Source organism: Oncorhynchus mykiss, chromosome 16 (genome assembly GCF_057628025.1).
Source record: "Oncorhynchus mykiss isolate SJ-2025 chromosome 16, ASM5762802v1, whole genome shotgun sequence".
Lineage (NCBI taxonomy): Eukaryota > Metazoa > Chordata > Actinopteri > Salmoniformes > Salmonidae > Oncorhynchus > Oncorhynchus mykiss.
The window spans coordinates 20,806,582-20,828,961 of NC_143037.1; the positions used below are offsets into that span (position 1 = coordinate 20,806,582).

The 22,380-nt window shown below is 42.0% G+C and overlaps 1 protein-coding gene across 2 annotated transcripts in view; it reads left to right on the forward strand.

Moving 5' to 3' along the window:
* Window positions 1-8,707: 8,707 nt before the first annotated feature.
* The window catches only part of ift38 (intraflagellar transport 38), a 29,812-nt gene continuing 16,139 nt past the window's right edge, over window positions 8,708-22,380 (forward strand). The window contains exons 1-4 of one of the 2 annotated variants that reach the window (XM_021565185.3): window positions 8,708-9,135; window positions 9,399-9,469; window positions 21,919-22,030; window positions 22,147-22,231. In XM_021565185.3, coding sequence (XP_021420860.1) covers window positions 9,448-9,469; window positions 21,919-22,030; window positions 22,147-22,231 — 219 coding nt within the window. In that variant the 5' untranslated portion in view covers window positions 8,708-9,135; window positions 9,399-9,447. The remainder of the gene's footprint in view (window positions 9,136-9,398; window positions 9,470-21,918; window positions 22,031-22,146; window positions 22,232-22,380) is intronic. The other variant, XM_090202211.1, reaches the window with a different exon arrangement.

Here is a 22,380-nt window from a genome sequence, read left to right on the forward strand (position 1 = left end):
TTGAGACGTACTTAACAAAGAAACACACACTTCCCCCCTTGAGTTTACCCTAAGCTGCTGTTCTGTCCTGCCAATGCATAGAAAAAACACATTGATGTACACTGAGTGTACAAAATGAGTGTACAAAACATTAGAAACACCTTCCTAATATTGAGTTGCACCCCCTTTGCCCTCCGAACAGCCTCAATTCGTCGGGGCACGGACTCTACAAGGTGTCGAAAGCATTCCACTGGGATGCTGGCCCATGTTGACTCAAATGCTTCCCAAATTTGTGTCAAGTTGGCTGGAAGTCCATTGGGTAGGGGGCCATTTTTGATACACACGGGAAACTTTTGACTGTAAAAGAATGCAGCAGCGTTGCAGTTCTACCATACCCCATTCAAAAGGCACTTAGATATTTTGTCTTGCCCATTCACCCCCTGATTGGCACACATAAACAATCCATGTCTCAGTTGTCTCGAGGCCTAAACATCCTTCTTTAACATGTCTCCTCCCCTTCATCTACACTGATTGAAATGACATCAATAAGGGATCGTAGCTTTCACCAGAATTCACCTGGTCAGTCTATTTCATGGAAAGAGCAGCTGTCCCTAATGTTTTGCACATTCTGTGTATATTATCCATGTCCAGCAACGACTGAAACATAGGCTATTACAGTTCTTCAGGTCCCGTTGAGCTCGTCCAGTTTGTTCTCCAGTGATTGTACGTTAGCCAATAGAGCAGAGGGTAAAGGCGGTTTATTTACTCGCCAACGTAGTGTCGTCAGGGTGCCCGCACGTTGGCCTCTCTCGCGGCGTCTCTTTACCTGCATTGCATTGATTGCTTTGTATACCTCCAATACCGTTCAATTGCCACCATAGCAACTCAATCCCTGCAACGACAGGATAAGGCTACAGTAGATAAGGAATGGTACACTTGTGAAGACAACAACATGAAAGAAAAACAAAGAAAAAAAGACCCGCTCCAAGACCAGCTCCAGCAGAGCCTTTCGGTCCTATTAGGAGTCAGTCGGAGAAAACCCAGGTAATCCTCAAGAGGTCTAAAAGCTAATGTATTTCTTAGTCAATCAAAACACAAGAGTGTGCATAACCACAGTGGCGATGTGATGGGGAGGGGGGGGGGGGGTTACTGTTTTGCTTGCTTATTTGTTTGCTAGTTTGTTGATAAATTGAATGTGGCAACATAACTTGTGTGGGTGGTGACATAATATCCACTCCTGCTGGTAAGAGTATCCTCAGTGGACGGACCTCCCCTGCAGTCAGTCAGTCAGTTAGTCTGTGTGGAACAATGCTCATCACTGTGCCAGACAAACACCTGCAGACCCTGGAACCTACCCTCACCAGTAACCCTCTTCGGGCTCCAGACTAGCACACACTGGTGGGCTGAGATTGGCAGATCACATTTAGTGATTTTACTTTCTTGGCAGGACCAATTTCACAGTCATTGCCAGTGGCAGCTCAAACAATGGTTCCCTATGGAGAGAAAGACTCTTGGGTCTGTTGAGTGACACAATAGCAAAAGACAGTGGATGTCTGTGTGCTCCCTGAGCAGTATGTGTTCGAGCAGGGGTCCCCAATTACATTCAGCAGGCAGACGATTTTTCCTTGAGCGGACGGTCCAGGGGCCGGAACATAGTTATAAATAATTTGTACACTGCAAATTCGACGCAAGAATCCGAAACAGATATAGTATTTGACAAAATAATAATAATTTCAAACCTTGATTACATTTGGGATATGATCACATATGTCTCTATATTTATGCGTGGGAATACTTGGGAACAGATTTCCTAAATGAACATAACTTTGAGCTCATTTCCTGGTAATGTTACAGCAGTGGAGGCTGCTGAGGGGAGGGCGGCTCATAATAATGGCTGGAATGGAGTCAATGGAATGGTATCAACCACATGGAAACCACGTGTTTGATGTGTTTAGTACCATTCCATTGAATCCATTCCAGTCTGTTAAAACATGGGCCACTTACAAGTGGCAGGAAAACATATGTGAACCCTTTGGAATACCTGGATTTCTGCATAAATTGGTAATAAAATTTGATCTGATCTTCATCTAAGTCACAACAATGGACAAACACAGTCTGCTTAAACTAATAACATACAAACAATTACACGTTTTCATGTTTTTATTGATAACACTGCGTAAACATTCACAGTGTAGGGTGGAAAAAGTATGTGAACCCTTGGATTTAATAACTGGTTGACCCTCCTTTGGCAGCAATAACCTCAACCAAACGTTTTCTGTATTTGCGGATCAGACCTGCACAATGGCCAGGAGGAATTTTGGACCATTCATCTTTTCCAAACTGTTTCAGTTCAGCAATATTCTTAGGATGTCTGGTGTGAACCGCTCTCCAGGTCATGCAACAGAATTTTAAATCAGGTTGAGGTCAGGACTCTGACTGGGTCATTCCAGAAGGCATATTTTCATCTGTTGAAGCCATTCTGTTTATGATTTACTTCTGTGTTTTGGGTCGTTGTCCTGTTGCATCACCCAAATTCTGTTGAGCTTCAATTGGCAGACAGATAGCCTTACATTCTCCTGCAAAATGTCTTGATAAACTTGGGAATTCATTTTTCTGTGGATGATAGCAAGCTGTCCAGGCCCTGAGGCAGCAAAGGAGTCCCAAACCATGACGCTCCCTCCACCATACTTTACAGTTGGGATGAGGCTTTGATGTTTGTGTGCTGTGCCTTATTTGCCTCCACACATTGTGTTGTGTGTTCCTTCCAAACAACTCAACTTTAGTTTAATCTGTCCACAGAATATTTGGCCAGAAGCGCTGTGGAACATCCAGGTGCTATTTTGCGAACTTCAGACGTGCAGCAATGTTTTTCCGAGGTGTCCTCCCATGAACACCATTCTTGTTTAGTGTTTTACATATTGTAGACTCATCAACAGATGTTAACATGTTCCAGAGATTTCTGTAGGTCTTTAGCTGACACTCTAGGATTCTTCTTAACCGCATAGAGAATTCTGCACTGTGCTCTTGCAGTCATCTTTGCAGGACGGCCACTCCTAGAGAGAGTAACAACAGTGCTGAACTTTCTCCATTTATAGACAATTTATCTTAACATGGACTGATGAACATCAGGGCTTTTAGAGATACTTTTGTAACCCTTTCCAGTCAACAATTCTTAATCTTAGGTCTTCTGATATCTCTTTTGTTCGAGGCATGGTTCACATCAGGCAATGCTTCTTGTGAATAGCAAACTCACATTTTGTGAGTATTTTTTATAGGGCAGGGCAGCTCTAACCAACATCTCCAATCTCATCACATTGATTGGACTCCAGGTTAGCTGACTCCTGAATCCAATTAGCTTTTGGAAAAGTCATTAGCCTAGGGGTTCACAATCTTTTTCCAACCTACACTGTGAGTGTATTCAACATGATGTATTCAATATCGAACAAGAAAAATACAATAATTTGTGTGTTATTAGTTTATGCACACTGTGTTTGTCTATTGCTGTGACTAAGATGAAGATCAGATCAAATGTTATGACTAATTTATGCAGAAATCCAGGTAGTTCCAAAGGGTTCACATACTTTTTTTTGACACTTGTGTTAGAGTAACCTACACAGAACAAAATTATAAACACAACATGCAACAATTTCAAAGATTTTACTGAGTTACAGTTCATATAAGAAAATCAGTCAATTTAAATAAATTCATTAGGCCCTAATCTATGGATTTCACATGACTGGGAACACAGATATGCATCGGTTTGTCACAGATACCTTAAAAAAAAGTATTGGTGTGGATCAGAAAACCAGTCAGTATCTGGTGTGACCACCATTTGCCACATGCAGCGCAACACATCTCCTTTGCATAGAGTTGATCAGGCTTTGGATTGTGGCTTGCGGAATGTTGTCCCACTCCTCTTCAATGGCTGTGCGAAGTTGCTGGATATTGGTGGGAACTGGAACACGCTGTCGTACATTCGATCCAGAGCATCGCAAACATGCTCAATGACTGTCTGTTGAATATGCAGGCCAAGGAAGAACAAGGACATTTTCAGAATTCAGGAATTGTGTACAGATCCTTGCCTGCATTTTAACAAAACAAATTTGAGGAAAACGCTGCCGAAGTTCTATCAACACATTGCCTCTAGCACTTGCTGGACAAAAACACTTGACCAATGTTACTCCCCCTTCCGGGATGGCTACAAGGCCCTCCCCAGACCTCCCTTCGGCAAATCAGATTACTACTCCATTTTGCTCTTCCCTTCCTATAGGCAGATTTTTTTTTTTGAGTGCCTGTGCTAAGGTCTATTTAACACTGTTCTGACCAATCGGAAATCGATGCTTCAAAATTGTTTTAATCACACGGACTGGGATATGTTCTGGTCAGCCTCTGAGAATAACATTGACACGGTGACTGAGTTAATCAGGAAGTGTGTAGAGGATGTTGTTCCCAGTGTGACTATTAAAATACACCCAAACCAAAAAACGTGGATAGATGGCAGCATTTGCGCAAAATTGAAAGCGCAACATCCCGGCTGGCCAAACCCTCCCCTAACCCGGACAATGCTGGGCCAATTGTGTGCAGTCTCATGGGTCTCCCAGTGTAGCGGCCGGCTGCGACACAGCTTGGATTCGAACCCGGATCTGTAGTGACGCCTCTAGCACTGCGATGCAGTGCCTTAGACTGCTGCTCCACTCTGGAGGCCTAAATACCTTATTCACCTGCTTTGATGATTACACAGTGCCATTGAAGCGGCCCGCTCCCAAGGACTGTGGGTCCCATTCTCCGTGGCCGACGTGAGTAGGGCATTTAAGTGTGTTAACCCTTGCAAGGCTACCGCCCAGACAGCATCCCTTGTCGCGTCCTCAGAGCATGGGCAGACCAGCTGGCTGGAGTGTTTACTGACATATTCAATCTCTTCCTATGCCAGTCTGCTGTCCCCATTTGCTTCAAGATGTCCACCATCGTTCCTGCACCCAAGAAAGCAAAGGAAACTGAACTAAATGAGTATCATCCCGTAGCACTCACTTCTGTCTTCATGAAGTGCTTTGAGGATCATATGACCTCTACCTTATCTGACACCCTAGACCCACTTCAATTTGTATACCGCCCCAATAGATCCACAGATGATGCAATCACCATCGCACTGCACACTGGGTCTGAACCCCGCCCTGTGCAACTGGGTCCTGGACTTCCTAATGGGCCGCCCCCAGGTGGTGAAGGTAGGAAACAACACCTCCACTTCGCTGATCTTCAACACAGGGGCCCCACAAGGGTGTGTGCTCAGCCCCCTCCTGTACTCCCTGTTCACCAATGACAGCGTGGCCACGCACACCTCCAACTCAATCATCAAGTTTGCAGACGACACAACAGTAGTAGGCCTAATTACGAACAATGACGAGACAGCCTACAGGGAGGAGGTGAGGGCCCTGGCAGAGTGGTTGTCAGGAAAATAACCTCTCAATGTCAACAAAACGAAGGAGCTGATCGTGGATTTCAGGAAACAGCAGAGGGAGCACGCCCCTATCCAAATCGACGGGACCACAGTGGAGAAGTTGAAAAACTTCAAGTTCCTCGGCGTACACATCACTGACTATCTGAAATGGTCCACCCAAACAGACGGTGTGGTGAAGAAGGCGCAACAGTGTGGGGTGGTGGCAAGGTGGTGAAGAAGGCACTGCCTGCCCTGCAGGACACCTACAGCACCCAATGTCACAGGAAGGCCAAAGAAAATCATCAAGGACATCAACCACAACGAGCCACGGCCTGTTCACCCCGCTATCATCCAGAAGGCGAGGTCAGTACACATGCATCAAAGCTGGGACCGAGAGACTGAAAAACAGCTTCTATCTCAAGGCCATCAGACCGTTAAATAGCCATTACTAGCCCGGCTTCCACCCGGTTACTCAACCCTGCACCTTAGAGGCTGCTGCCACATATACATAGACATGGAATCACTGGTCACTTTAATAATGGAACACTAGTCACTTTAGTAATGTTTACATTCTGTTTGACTAATTTCATATGTATATACTGTACTCTATTCTACTGTATTTGAGTCAATGCCACTCCGACATTGCTCATCCTAATATTTATATATTTATTAATTCCATTCTTTTACTTTTAGATGTGTGTAATGTTGTGAATCGTTAGATACTACTGCACTGTTGGAGCTAAGAACACAAGCATTTCGCTACACCCGCAATAACATCTGCTAAATATGTGCATATGGCCAATAAAATTAGATTTGATCATTCTGAAACATGAGGTGATGCCGGCGGATGAATGGCACAACAATGTGCCTCAGGATCTCGACACGGTATCTCTGTGCATTCAAATGAACATTGATAAAATACAATCGTGTTTGTTGTCCGTAGCTTATGCCTGCCCATAACATAACCCCACCGCCGTCATGGGGCACTCTGTTCACAACTGTGACATCAGCGAATCACTTGCCCACACATCGCCATACACGCCATTGTCTGCCATCTGCCAGGTACAGTTGAAATCGGGATTCATCGGTGAAGAGCACACTTCTCCAGCGTGCCAATGACCATCAAAGGTGAGCATTTGCCCACTGAAGTCTTACAACCCCGAACTGGAGTCAGGTCAAGACCCCGGTGAGGATGATGAGCACGCAGATAAGCTTCCCTGAGACGGTTTCTGACAGTTTGTGCAGAAATTCTTCTGTTCCACAGTCCGGGTGGCTGGTCTCAGACAATCCTGCAAGTCAAGAAGCCGAATGTGGAGGTCCTGGGCTGGTGTGGTTACATGTGGTCTGCGGTTGTGAGGCCGGCTGGATGTACTGCGAAATGATCTAAAATGACGTTGGAGGTGGCTTATGGTAGAGAAATTCTCTTGCAACAGCTTACATTTACATTTTAGTCATTTAGCAGACACTCTTATCCAGAGCGACTTACAGTAGTGAGTGCATACATTTTCATACTTTTTTCCAATACTGGTCCCCCGTGGGAATCAAAACCACAACCCTGGTGTTGCAAGGGCCATGTTTTACCAACCGAGCCACACTGAGCCACACCTTTCTGCAGTCTCAAAACATCTGTGGTATTGTGTTGTGTGACAAAAATGCACATTTTAAAGTGGCAGAGGTGCACCTGTGTAATGATCATGCTGTTTAATCAGCTTCTTGATTTGCAACACCTCTCAGGTGGATGGATTATCTTGGAAATGGAAAAATGCTCACTAACAGGGAGTAAACAAATTTGTGCAACATTTGAAAGAAATAAGCTTTTTGAGCATATGGACAATTTCTGGGCTCTTTTATTTCAGCTCATGAAACACGGGACCAACACTTTACATGTTGCGTTTATATTGTTGTTCAGTATAATATAGAAACACCTGAGTGGGGACGCAATAAACTGGAAGCATCTGGTTTTCAGGCTTTTCCTCTTCTCTGCTTTGCCCCTGAAAACTGGATGCTTGCTGTTTCTAACTACCTCGCTGAGGGTAGTGAAAATAGAGCTCTTTGGCTACGCACGCCAGTGGTGGGTTTGATGCTGAAATGAGAATGCAGAAAATATATTATGAGGCTATTTTTCTTCCACTGGTCCTAGGGTCCCTGTTAAAGTCAACGACTTCATGAACTTTACCCAGTACCAGGATTTTTTGGCCCAAAACATTGGATATTCCTGCAAGACAATAACTCCAAGCACATATCAAGGATCTGGAAAGATTCTGTACAGAGGAATTGTCTCCAACTCATAAAACACTTTAGATAAAGGCTTATTGCCATTATGCTTGCAAGGTGAGGTATGGAAAGGTATTGAAAACAGGGGTGTCAATCATTTTTACACCTACCCTGAGAAAACAAAGTACCAATGAACAATAAAGTTACATTGTATTCGGGTCTATTCTACTGTATTTCACATGACTGTAACTTCTTTAAGATATTGTTTTTCAACTCAAAAAATTATAATAAGAGGTAATCACAACTTCAAACCCTTAATAATGGCATTACAACAGGTAAAGCAAAAGAACACCTATGGAGTCCGCACAGGTTCACATTTACAATGAGATCATTTGTTCATAAAAAGCAGGTGTTGCTGTAGTTCAGTAGTTTTACATTTCAGTAGGTTTCAGTAAATCAAACAAATTGTGATTGCAACTATACCATAAACTTTGTGAAATTATACATACCATCAAGTGGGATACCAACAAAAGGTAAAAAGAATAGAGCAAATGCACAGAAATATAATTTATTCTATATACAGTAGAATGTATTATATTTCTGCCCTCGCAAATACATTACATTTTCACAAGCAAATAGGTATATTTCTGCCCTTGCAAATAAAAAGGAATTATCATATTTTCATTGCAATGAAGGGTATTTATGCCGGTATATAATTTAATCAACAACAGATCCATTCTTAATTGCTGTAGTCCACCATCCATTATTATATATATTTTTTTTTACAAGTGCCCACAATGTTCTTATATTGAAGAACATTGATTATATGCACGTCACATTAAAGTTTGCCAACAGTAACCTACCTTTACAACATCAACTATAAAGTAAGAACAGTTTAATACATAGCTAAACAAACATGGTACATAAAATAGAGTACAATATATAGAGTAGATAAAGATACTGTACCTTCAAGTAGAGATGCTGCCTCTTGTCGAAAGACTGGCGCTGAGATGCAGTGCACCTGTAGCAGTCCAGTGGCAGCATTATACATACAGAAAACTGCGTACGTACCATGAGTGCACCAATACCGACAGTTGATACCCGGTTGAAATATAATATTCTAGGGATTGAGGCCAATTATTATAATGCATGCAATGTAAATTCAAAACCCCTATAATCTAAGCATAGAATTGATTTGATTTCAACCAACTATATAATTAACCTATGTAGGCTATTTGGCTATACAAAGCTGACGTGATGACAATTAAACTATATCGACTATAAACTTTATTATTATAATAATAACGACATTATCATTTTTCCAGCTACAAACTTATTTTTAGCTAAATTATGAGAATAAGTTCCATTAAAACCGCCAGGTTTGTCTCCTCTATGATTCCGTAGTATTGGATTCCATAGAGACGGGCAAGCATATTTTTTGTTGTTGCCAGATAGCTAACAAGCTATACCTCATAGAAGAAGCTAACCAATCTAACACCCAAGATAAGGTAAATCGTGTTTAAACTTCCTTGCTAAGGTATTGTGTTATAGTGTGCAACTTTTAAGAACATTATGCAGCAAATATGATATCAACTAGGTGTATTGCTCGAAGTGTATAGTTAATGTAAATAGTTACATTATGTCGTGTTTCTGATTTGGCTCATGTTAACGTAGTTGGCTAGCTAAAGTAACGTTAGTGATGATGCCACCACAGTTGAATCGTTGACTTTGGTAGCATAAGGCCGTATCTGATTTTTCTTAAATCTCTCAGGATCCAGAAGACTTCCTTGTGTGATTGAGTGCCACAACACGAACAAACGATGTCCTTTAGAGACTTACGAAGTAAGTAACGTTAGCTAGCTATTACCACAGGCAGAAGAGGAGTTATAAATATATTCGCTATTAATGTCTGTAATAGAGAGTAATAGTAATGGCGTCTTTTTGTAGGCACTAAGAACGCGGATGCCCGCCGTGGCTCGTTAGTTAATGCCGTAGGGAATTTTAATGGGGGTATGAGATTAAAGCCGAAAATAAGGCCTGGTAAACAAAGGCTTAAGAAATCTTATACGTTTAGTTCTAATAGATAATCGTCATCACCTAAAGTCACTTTTTGTGAATTTTGAAGCTTTTGTGTAGCTACGTTAATGAAAACAAAGGACATCTTTTCTAAAAGCAAGTCGAAGTCTACGCCCCTTCGTCGGTCATTGGTCAACATTAGGGATTCTTCAATTGAATGTTTGTCATTCAATTATGACAACTTCGAGTTGTTTTCATGTATTTTTTTTCCACTTGAGAAATACTATGAAAAAAAAAAACTGCATCAAACATCTTAATTAGATGTAAAATTGCGCGACTAAGATCTCTACGGCAAAAACGTCAAATTGAATTACAGATTTCATAAATTATCTTTGATTAAGTCTGACTATTTTGAGGAACGGTGTATCAAGATGGACAAACAGTACTATTGTTGCTTTCCCCCCCTCGTTTTCCAGGTGAAGGTCTGCCAGCCGAACCGAAACATGCATTATGAGCCTTAAACCTGTGTTAACCTCAGCCCTTATTTTATCCATTGGTACCAATTATATGCTCATCCTGGCTTCTGGGCCTGAGTGACAGGCACTTTACTTTGGGCACGTCAGTCAGGTGGAAATTGATAAAAAAAAATGACCCTAGCCTGAAGAAGATAACTACTTGAGTAAAAGTATTTGGTTTTAAATAAACTTAAGTATCAAAAGTAAATGTAATCGCTAACATGTACTTATATTAGGCAAAGCAGACGGACACGTTTTGTAGTTTTTTTTTTGTGCCAGGCACGCTCCAACTCTCAGACATAATTTACAAACTTAAAAAAATATATATATATATATATATTATTCACCTTTTATTTAACCTGGTAGGCCAGTTGAGAACAAGTTCTCATTTACAACTGCGAATTGGCCAAGATAAAGCAAAGCAGTGCGACACACACAACAGTTACACATGGAATAAACAAACGTACAGTCAATAACACAATAGGAAAAAATCTATATACAGTGTGTGCAAATGAGGTAAGATTAGGGAGGTAAGGCAATAAATAAGCCATGGTGGCGATGTAATTAGAATTCAGCAATTAAACACTGGAGTGATAGATGTGCAGAAGATGAATGTGCAAGTGGAGAAACTGGGGTGCAAAGGAGCAAAATACAGATGGGCTATGTACAGGTGCAGTGATCTGTGAGATGCTTTGACAGCTGTTGCTTAAAGTTATTGAGGGAGATATGAGTCTCCAGCTTCAGTGATTTTTGCAATTCGTACCAGTCATTGGCAGCAGAGAACTGTATGGAAGGGTGGCCAGAGGAGGAATAGGCTTTGGGGTGACCAGTGAAATATACCTGCTGGAGCGTTTGCTACGGGTGGGTTGTGCTATGGTGATCAGTGAGCTGAGATATGGCTGGGCTTTACCTAGCAAAGCCTTGGAGCCAGTGGGTTTGGCGACGAACATGAAGCGAGGGCTAGCCAACAAGAGCATACAGGTCGCAGTGGTGGGTAGTATATGGGGCTTTGGTGACAAAACAGATGGCACTGTGATAGACTGCATCCAATTTGCTGAGTAGAGTGTTGGAGGCTATTTTGTAACTGACATTGCCGAATTCAAGGATCGGTAGGATAGTTAGTTTTATGAGGGTATGTTTGGCAGCATGAGTGAAGGATGCTTTGTTGCGAAATAGTAAGCCGATTCTAGATTTAATTTTGGATTGGCGATGCTTAATGTGAGTCTGGAAGGAGAGTTTACAGTCTAACCAGACACCTAGGTATTTGTAATTGTCCATATATTCTAAGTCAGAACCGTCCTGAGTAGTGATGCTGGACGGTTGGACAGGTGCGGGCAGCGATCAGTTGAAGATCATGTATTTAGTTTTACTTGCATTTAAGAGCAGTTGGAGGCTATGGAAGGAGAGTTGTATGGCATTGAAGCCCGTCTGGAGGTTAGTTAACAGTGTCCAAAGAAGGGCCAGATGTATACAGAATGGTGTCGTCTGCGTAGAGGTGGATCAGAGAATCACCAGCAGCAAGAGCGACATCATTGATGTATACAGAGAAAAGAGTCGGCCCGAGAATTGAACCCCGTGGGCACCCCCATTGAGACTGCCAGAGGTCCGGACAACAGGCCTTCCGGTTTGACACACTGATCTCTGTCTGAGAAGTCGTTGGTAAACCAGGCGAGGCAGTCATTTGAGAAACCTAGGCTGTTGAGTCTGCCGATAAGAATGTTGTGATTGACAAAGTCGAAAGCCTTGGCCAGGTCGATGAATACGGCTGCACAGTATTGTCTTTTATCGATGGCGGTTATGATATCGTTTAGGACCTTGAGCGTGGTTGAGGTGCACCCATGACCAGCTCGGAAACAAGATTGCGTAGCGGAGAAGGTACAGTGGGATTCAAAATGTTCGGTGATCTGTTTGTTAACTTGACTTTCGAAAGACCTTAGAAAGGCAGGGTAGGATAGATATAGGTCTGTAACAGTTTGGGTCTAGAGTGTCTCCCCCTTTTTAAGAGGGGGATGACTGCGACAGGTTTCCAATCTTTGGGGATCTCAGACTATACGAAAGAGAGGTTGAACAGGCTAGTAATAGGGGTTGCAACAATTGAGGCGGATAATTTTAGAAATAGAGGGTCCAGATTGTCTAGCCCGGCTGATTTGTAGGGGTCCAGATTTTGCAACTCTTTCAGAACATCAGCTATCTGGATTTGGGTGAAGGAGAAATGCGGGAGGTTTGGGCAAGTTGCTGTGGGGGGTGCAGGGCTGTATCCAATTGGTAGTTACAGTTTTGTCCAATCGCTGCAACTCCCGTACGGACTCTGGAGAGGTGAAGGTTGAGAGTAGAGGTCGACCGATTATGATTTTTCAACGGCGATACCGATTATTGGAGGACCAAAAAAAAGGCCGATACCGATTAATCGACCGATTTCTAAAGTGTGTGTGTATGTATATGTGTATATGTATATATATATATATGTATATATGTATGTACGTACACATTTTTGTAATAATGACAATTGCAACAATACTGAATGAACAATGAACACTTTTATTTTAACTTAATATAATACATATTATTGGCTTTTGGATGGGTGTTCTTAAGGTGATTCCACAGGTTGGTGGTACTTTTTGATTTAGCCGTTGCTGACCCCATGCTTACATCTTTATCGCAAATAAGACACCTTGCTTTCCCTGGTGCCAATTCCATGTAATAGTTTCACACTGGTGCTCTGCTTTTCTCTGCCATCTGTAAAACACACACAGCTCTGAAGTGACAATGATACTGAAGAGTCTGCTTAGGAGACAAATACTCTCAACTGTTTGAATAAAAATATTTTAAGTTGCCTGTGATGAATGTTGAAAACAAAAACTGTAATTTCTATATGCAGGAAATCCTATTTTAATAATGGACATGGTAAGAATTGACTACCAAAGTGCGAGTCATAATTCCCAGGAGACCTTCTAGCAAAATCTGAAAAGCGGTTCCTTCATTCATTAGGATATTTTTAGATTCACTTAAAATAATGTCTGTGTTTCGTGTAGGCTTACACCACCTTGCCAATTTTATAACTGTGTAGATATCCATAGGACAAGGTAACTCTGATCAATATTGGCTAAATATAAGTGAAGATTGGATTTATGAAAATATTTTGACAAACGTTACCTTATCCTAGTGAGATTTACACGGGTGTCAAAACGCCAAGGCGGTTTAAGCACGAAACACAGACCTTATTTGAAGTAGATCAAGACATTCTCTATGGAAGACATGAACGGTAAAATAACGAAGGAACCCCTTTCAAGTTCAGCCGCAAGTTATTACAGGAATTATAACGCGTCGACTATTTCTCTCTAAACCATATACAGTGCCTTGCGAAAGTATTCGGCCCCCTTGAACTTTGCGACCTTTTGCCACATTTCAGGCTTCAAACATAAAACTGTATTTTTTTGTGAAGAATCAACAACAAGTGGGACACAATCATGAAGTGGAACGACATTTATTGGATATTTCAAACTTTTTTAACAATTCAAAAACTGAAAAATTGGGCGTGCAAAATTATTCAGCCCCTTTAATTTCAGTGCAGCGAACTCTCTCCAGAAATTCAGTGAGGATCTCTGAATGATCCAATGTTGACCTAAATGACTAATGATGATAAATACAATCCACCTGTGTGTAATCAAGTCTCCGTATAAATGCACCTGCACTGTGATAGTCTCAGAGGTCCGTTAAAAGCGCAGAGAGCATCATGAAGAACAAGGAACACATCAGGCAGGTCCGAGATACTGTTGTGAAGAAGTTTAAAGGCGGATTTGGATACAAAAAGATTTCCCAAGCTTTAAACATCCCAAGGAGCACTGTGCAAGCGATAATATTGAAATGGAAGGAGTATCAGACCACTGCAAATCTACCAAGACCTGGCCATCCCTCTAAACTTTCAGCTCATACAAGGAGAAGACTGATCAGAGATGCAGCCAAGAGGCCCATGATCACTCTGGATGAACTGCATAGATCTACAGCTGAGGTGGGAGACTCTGTCCATAGGACAACAATCAGTCGTGTATTGCACAAATCTGGCCTTTATGGAAGAGTGGCAAGAAGAAAGCCATTTCTTAAAGATATCCATAAAAAGTGTTGTTTAAAGTTTGCCACAAGCCACCTGGGAGACACACCAAACATGTGGAAGAAGGTGCTCTGGTCAGATGAAACCAAAATTGAACTTTTTGGCAACAATGCAAAATGTTATGTTTGGCGTAAAAGCAACACAGCTCATCACCCTGAATACACCATCCCCACTGTCAAACATGGTGGTGGCAGCATCATGGTTTGGGCCTGCTTTTCTTCAGCAGGGACAGGGAAGATGGTTAAAATTGATGGGGAGATGGATGGAGCCAAATACAGGACCATTCTGGAAGAAAACCTGATGGAGTCTGCAAAAGACCTGAGACTGGGACGGAGATTTGTCTTCCAACAAGACAATGATCCAAAACATAAAGCAAAATCTACAATGGAATGGTTCAAAAATAAACATATCTAGGTGTTAGAATGGCCAAGTCAAAGTCCAGACCTGAATCCAATCGAGAATCTGTGGAAAGAACTGAAAACTGCTGTTCACAAATGCTCTCCATCCAACCTCACTGAGCTCGAGCTGTTTTGCAAGGAGGAATGGGAAAAAATGTCAGTCTCTCGATGTGCAAAACTGATAGAGACATACCCCAAGCGACTTACAGCTGTAATCGCAGCAAAAGGTGGCGCTACAAAGTATTAACTTAAGGGGGCTGAATAATTTTGCACGCCCAATTTTTCAGTTTTTGAATTGTTAAAAAAGTTTGAAATATCCAATAAATGTCGTTCCACTTCATGATTGTGTCCCACTTGTTGTTGATTCTTCACAAAAAAATACAGTTTTATATCTTTATGTTTGAAGCCTGAAATGTGGCAAAAGGTCGCAAAGTTCAAGGGGGCCGAATACTTTCGCAAGGCACTGTACCTTTAACTATTACGAGCCTGCTGCTGTCTACCACCCCTCAGTCAGACTGCTCTATCAAATATCAAATCATAGGCTTAACTATATTAAACACACAGAAATATGAGCCTTAGGTCAAATCCGGAAACTATCACCTCAAAAACGAAACGTTTATTCCGTTCCGTATTTTATCTAACGGGTGGCATCCATGAGTCTAAATATTCCTGTTACATTGCACAACCTTCAATGTTATGTCATAATTACATAAAATTCTGGCAAATTAGTTCGCAAAGAGCCAGGCGGCCCAAACTGTTGCATATACCCTGACTCTGTGTGCAATGAACGCAAGAGAAGTGACACAATTTCACCTGGTTAATATTGCCTGCTAACCTGGATTTATTTTAGCTAAATATGCAGGTTTAAAAACATATAATTGTGTATTGAGTTTAAGAAAGGCATTGATGTTTATGGTTAAGGACACATTGGAGCAACGACAGTCGTTGATTGATTGTTTTTTATAAGATAAGTTTAATGCTAGTTTGCAACTTACCTTGGCTTACTGCATTCGCGTAACAGGCAGGCTCCTCGTGAGGCAGGTGGTTAGAGCGTTGGACTAGTTAACTGTACGGTTGCAAGATAAGGTCCCCCGAGCTGACAAGGTAAAAAATCTGTCGTTCTGCCTCGTTCCTAGGCCGTCATTTAAAATAAGAATGTGTTCTTAACTGACTTGCCTAGTTAAATAAAGATTAAATAAAGGTGTAAAAAATTAAATATATAAAAAATCTGCAAAATTGGCGCCCAAAAATACCAATTTGCAATTGTTATGAAAACTTGAAATCGGCCCTAATTAATCGGTCAACATCTAGTTGAGAGCCTTGCGTCTTCCAAAACACGGCCCAGCCAAGCTGCACTGCTTCTTGACACAATGCATGCTTAACCCGGAAGCCAGTCGAACCAATGTGTCGGAGGAAATACCGTACACCTTGCGGCCATGTCAGCGTGCATGCACCCGGCCGCCACAGGAGTCGCTAGAGCGCGATGGGACAAGGAAATCTCAGCCTGCCAAACACTCTCTTACCCCAGATGACGCTGGGCCAATTGTGCGCCGTCTCATGGCTTTCCCAGTCACAGCCAGCTGTGACACAGCCTGGGATCGAACTCGGGTCTGTAGTGACCTTAGACCGCTGCGCCACTCGGAAGGCCCCAGCAAATAGATTTTAACTAACAATTGGTCATCCAAAAAATGCGGCCCTCAATTGAATTTCAAAATCCCGATTTGGCCACTGAGCCAAAAGGTTTTCCCACCACTGGTTTAGTGAGTCCACCAGATCAGAGGCCGTAGGGATGATCTCATGATAAGTGTGTGAATTAGATAATTTTCCTGTCCTGCTAAGCATTCATATTGTTACTTATCCTCTGGCTCTTTTGCACCCCAGTATCTCTACTTGCACATCATGATCTGCACATTTATCACTCCAGTGGTTAATGCTAAATTGTAATTATTTCGCCTCCATGGCCTCTTTATTGCCTTACCTCCCTACACTTCTACATTTGCCCACACTGTACATAGATGTTTCTATTGTGTTATTGACTGTACGTTTGTTTATGTGTAACTCTGTGTTGTTGTTTTTGTCACACTGCTTTGCTTCATCTTGGCCAGGTTGCAGTTGTAAATGAGAACTTGTTCTCAACTGGTTAACCTGGTTAAATAAAGGTGAAATACATTATTATTTTTTTTTTTAAATAAACAAATTCAAAAGTTAACGAGTACATTTGGGTGTCAGGGAAAATGTATGGAATAAAAAGTACATGCTTTTCTTTAGGAATTAAGTAAAAGTAAAAGTTGTCAAAAATGTTAATAGTAAAGAGACCCCAAAAAACTACTTAAGTAAAAATACTTTAAAGTAGTACTTAAGTACTTTACACCACTGCTAATTTCTGTTTTTTAAGACGACAAGCTGGCGAGCTCTATAGAACAGGGGTTCCCAAACCTTTTCATTCAGGCCCCCTTCCAGCATTGGGGAACATCTTGCGCCCTTGCCATGTCTATTTATATTGGCACAAGCACTGTTCATGACACAAACTGTTCACACCCCTCTTGGTGGCTGAGCGAACATTCTGCAGGTTCAAAGCTTGTTTCCTACAATTCTACACATTTTGTTATGGGGGGGCAGAGAAAATGTTCCTATTTTAAAGCAAATTTTCTTGCAATTCTCTGCATTTTGCCAGGTCTAATGTGTATTCATTATAGATAACACTCTAAGGTATGCAATGACTGACATGACAAGAGAAACTGAATATGCATTACCCGATTTCAAAAGTGCACCATGTGCATTGTACTATTACAACATTCAAGAGTAAGTTGAAAGCCAAACTGAGTTTCTTAAAAAAAAAAACTCAAAATATATATACAGTCCCAGTCGAAAGTTTGGACACAAAACATCCTCTCACTGTCAACTGCGTTTATTTTCTGCAAACTTAACATGTGTAAAAATGAGACAGAAACTGAACAAATTCCACAGACATGTGACTAACAGACATGGAATAATGTGTCCCTGAACAAAGGGTGGTCAAAATCAAAAGTAAGTCAGTATCTGGTGTGGCCACCAGGTGCATTAACTACTGCAGTGCATCTCCTCCTCATGAACTGCACCAGATTTGCCAGTTCTTGCTGTGAGATGTTACCCCACTCTTCCACCAAGGCAACTGTCTGGGGCCAATCCCCCCAGACATTTCTTGGGGGATTGGCCCTAGCCCTCACCCTCCAATCCAACAGGTCCCAGACGTGCTCAATGGGATTGAGTTCCGGGCTCTTCGCTTTCCATTGCAGAACACTGACATTCCTGTCTCGCAGGAAATCATGCACAGAACGTGCAGTATGGTTGGTGGCATTGTCATGCTGGAGGGTCATGTCAGGATGAGCATGCAGGAAGGGTACCACATGAGGGAGGAGGATGTCTTCCCTGTAACGCACAGCGTTGAGATTGCCTGCAATGACAACAAGCTCAGTCCGATGATGCTGTGACACACCCGCCCCAGACTATGAAGGACCCTCCACCTCCAAATCCATCCCGCTCTAGAGTACAGGCCTCGGTGTAACGCTCATTCCTTCGACAATAAACGCGAATCCGACCATTACCCCAGGTGAAACAAAACTGCGACTTGTCAGTGAATAGCACTTTTTGCCACTGTCTGGTCCAGTGACGGTGGGTTTGTGCCCATAGGTGACGTTGTTGCCGGTGATGTCTGGTGAGGGCCTGCCTAGAACCCCTCAGTCCAGCCTATTGCGGACAGTCTGAGCACTGATGGAGGGATTGTGCATTCCTGGTGTAATTTGGGCAGTTGTTGTTGCCATCCAATACCTGTCCCACAGGTGTGATGTTCGGATGTACCGATCCTGTGCAGGTGTTGTTACACATGGTCTGCCACTGCGAGGACGATCAGCTGTCCGTCCTGTCTCCCTGTAGCGCTGTCTTAGGCGTCTCACAGTACGGACATTGCAATATTTTGCCCTGGCCACATCTGCAGTCCTCATGCCTCCTTGCAGCATACCTAAGGCACGTTCACGCAGATTAGCAGGGACCCTGGGCAGCTTTCTTTTGGTGTTTTTCAGAGTCAGTAGAAAGTGTCCTAAGTTTTCATAACTGTGACCTTAATTGCCTACCGTCTGTGACCGTACCATAGATGCATGTTCATTAATTGTTTATGGTTCATTGAACAAGTATGAGAAACAGTGTTTAAATCCTTTACAATGAAGATGTGTGAAGTTATTTGGATTTTTCAAATTGTCTTTCAAAGACAGGGTCCTGAAAAAGGGACATTTATTTTTTTGCTGAGTTTATTTGGGCTGCAATCTGAAGTTTATTTAACTCTAATGAATTTATCCTCTACAACAGAGTTAACGCTGGGTCTTCCTTTCCTGTGGCGGTCCTCACGAGAGCCAGTTTCATCAAAGCGCTTGGTGGTTTTTGTGACTTTTCCAGAAGCTACTCCTGTGTTTTCTTGGCTGTGTGCTTAGGGTTGTTGTCCTGTTGGAATGTGAACCTTCGTCCCAATCTGAGGTCCTTAGCGCTCTGGAGCAGGTTTTCATCAAGGATCTCTGTACTTTGCTCTGTTCGTCTTTCCCTCGATCCTGACTAGTCTCCCAGTCCGTGCTGCTGCAGAACATCCCCACAGCATGATGCTGCCACCACCATTCTAGACCGTAGGGATGGTGCCAGGTTTCTTCCAGATGTGACACTTGGCATTTATGCGAAAGAGTTCAATTTTAGTTTCATCAGACCAGAGAATATTGTTTTTCATGGTCTGAGTCCTTTAGGTGCCTTTTGGCAAGCTCCAAGCTGGCTGTCATGTGTCTTACTGAGGAGTGGCTTCCGTCTGGCCACTCTACCATACAGACCTGATTCGTGGAGTGCTGCAGAGATGGTTGTCCTTCTGGAAGGTTTTTCCATCTTCACAGAGGAACTCTGGAGCTCTGTCAGAGTGACCATCAGGTTCTTGGTCACCTCCCTGACCAAGGCCCTTCTCCCCAATGGCTCAGTTTGGCTGGGCGGCCAGCTCTAGGAAAAGTCTTGGTGGGTCCAAACTTCTTCCATTTAAGAATGTTGGAGGCCACTGTGTTCTTGGAGACCTTTTTTTGGTACCCTTCCCTAGATCTGTGCCTCGACACAGTCCTGTCTCGGCGCTCTACGGACAATTCCTTGAACCTTTTTTTTTCTCGGACATGCACTGTCAACTGTTGGATCTTTTATATAGACTGTTATGCGCCTTTCCAAATCATGTCCAATCAATTGAATTTATCACAGGTGTATTCCAATCAAGTTGGATATACATCTTAGGGATGATCAATGGAAACACAATTCACCTGAGCTCAATTTTGAGTCTCAAAGCACAGGGTCTAAATACTTAACTTATTTAAATAAGTTATCTGTTTTAAATGTAATACATTTGCAAAAGAAATTAGAAAACAATTTTCACTTTGTCATTGTGGAGTATTGTGTGTAGATTGAGGTACACATGAAATTTAATACATTTTGCAGTAAGGCTGTAACCTAACAAAATGTGGAAGAAGTCAAGGGGTCTGAATACATTTCGAATGCACCGTATTTGTATCATACCTTAGTTCTTTGAGGTTTGTCTTTTAGAAGAGCACAAAAGGCACATGTAGCGACAGCGAATTGTCCCAGCTCCATCGATTTTCCATACAATATTGATGTGAGTGATTGAATTTGCGCTCACTATTGATTACAGTGGAACAAGCTTCGAGTGGACGCTTGGCAAACGTTGGCGTGTGTACAGTTTACAAGGTACAAATTTAGCAAAATACAAGTAATCTGTGCCTAAAGTCTGCACCCCTTTAACTTTTTTTTTTCACAAAGTGAAAAGAAAGAAGGCTGTTTTTAGAAAATCCACCCCAAATCATCCATTCTGTTTGCAACAAGGCTGTTAAGTAATACTGCAAGACAACACAGCAAATAAATGTACTCTCTGGCCTAAATTTTAAAACTACAGGGTTGGGTCAAATCCAATACATCACAGTGAAACCTTCTCTTTTTTCAAGTATTGTGTTAGCAGAATCATGTTATGGGTATGCTTGTCATCAGTAGGGACTGGGGAGTTTGTCAGGATCAAAATGAATATGAAAGGAGCAAAGCCCAGGTAAAAAGTTAGAGGAAACCCCACCTCAGTCTTCTGAAAACCTAGCCCTGGGATAGTTTTATTTTTCACACAAGAATTACACATTTGAATGCCAAAGACACACCAGCATGGCTTTCCAAGGAGTGTTGAGTGTTCCTGAGTGGTCGAGACTTAAATTTGTTTGAAAATCAGAGACAAGGTTTGAATATTGCTGTGATTCCCAACCAAATGTAATGAGCTTGACCAATTATGCCAAAAACAGGTCAAGTAGTACCTGAAGTACTCACCCATCACCCATAGACACAAACAAACATTATCAGGAATACCTCTTTACCATCTAAGTTAGCTAGTTAGTTAACTAGCAAGCTAGACTGATGGTTTATAAAAGCCAAAGAATTATCAACATGTTTTAATGACTAATATCTAGTGTAGCCATCTAGCCAGGTTAATGTTGCTATCTAGCTAGCAACCATGAGCTAGCTAGATAACAATTATTGTGTAAACTTAAACTACCTAACACAGTTCACAGAATTGTCCATTTTAAACAGATTTCAGTAATACGAGATAGTTAACCCAGAGATTCTTACGTTTGCAGTCTCGTCAAGATCGTCATGGCCCATGTTTGTGACATGACGTTTGTGACAGGAATGTATAGACTAGCCACATTAGCAGCTAATTAATTTTAAATAGGGTAAATGGAGGCAAATGTTTTGATAAAATTCACCTTGTCAGAGAAAGATTTACATGGTTATCAAAATGTCACATTAGGGTAAGCCTACACAACACAGACCTTATTTGAAGTGGTTGTGAAATCCCCAAAGGGAAACATTTTATGGGGGGAAAAACTAATGGAACCATTTCCGTGTTTGAACACTAGGTTTTATGGGTATTATGACTCATACTGTGATACTCTAACATTAGGTAACGTTAGCTACGTGATGAAAACAAGATGTTTCTCCTAAGGTTTGCAATACAGGGTGGCTATCTGCCAAAGTAATCTAGCTTTCTTGCTATTTATGGTAGCAGATAGGTAAAAAAAAAAAAAAAAAACTATTGGTCCAGGCATCATGACACTAGTTACACAATAAGTTGGAAACCAGTAGAAAAAGGTATCAGCCAGCAGAAAGTAGTTAGTGGATCTCATTATAATGCAAATAACCATCTCTTGACAGATTTCACAGAAATGATGCGGGCTCTGGGCTATCCTCGCTTGATATCCATGGAGAACTTCAGGACCCCCAACTTTACCCTGGTGGCAGAAATTCTCATTTGGCTTGTGAAAAGGTGATAAATAGGCGACGTCTGACAAATGCAGTGGCCAGTCTTCTGACAAATGCACACGATACAGCACACTGCTGCAATGATTGTTATTGTATCATATGTTTCTGTCGTTCCAACAGATATGAACCGCAAATGGACATACCGAGTGACGTGGACACGGAGACAGACAGGATTTTCTTCATAAAGGCAGTGGCCCAATTTATGGTAAAGATGCAATGTCATTTGTTTAAGGCCGCATCTCGCCTCCCTGGATCCCTTTTCCCCAGAGCTAAAGTCCCGTCAGCCTTGGTCTTACTTTGTTAATTGGGCACCATTTGCCAGGGTACAGTAGAGCAGAGACCGTGTGTCAAGTA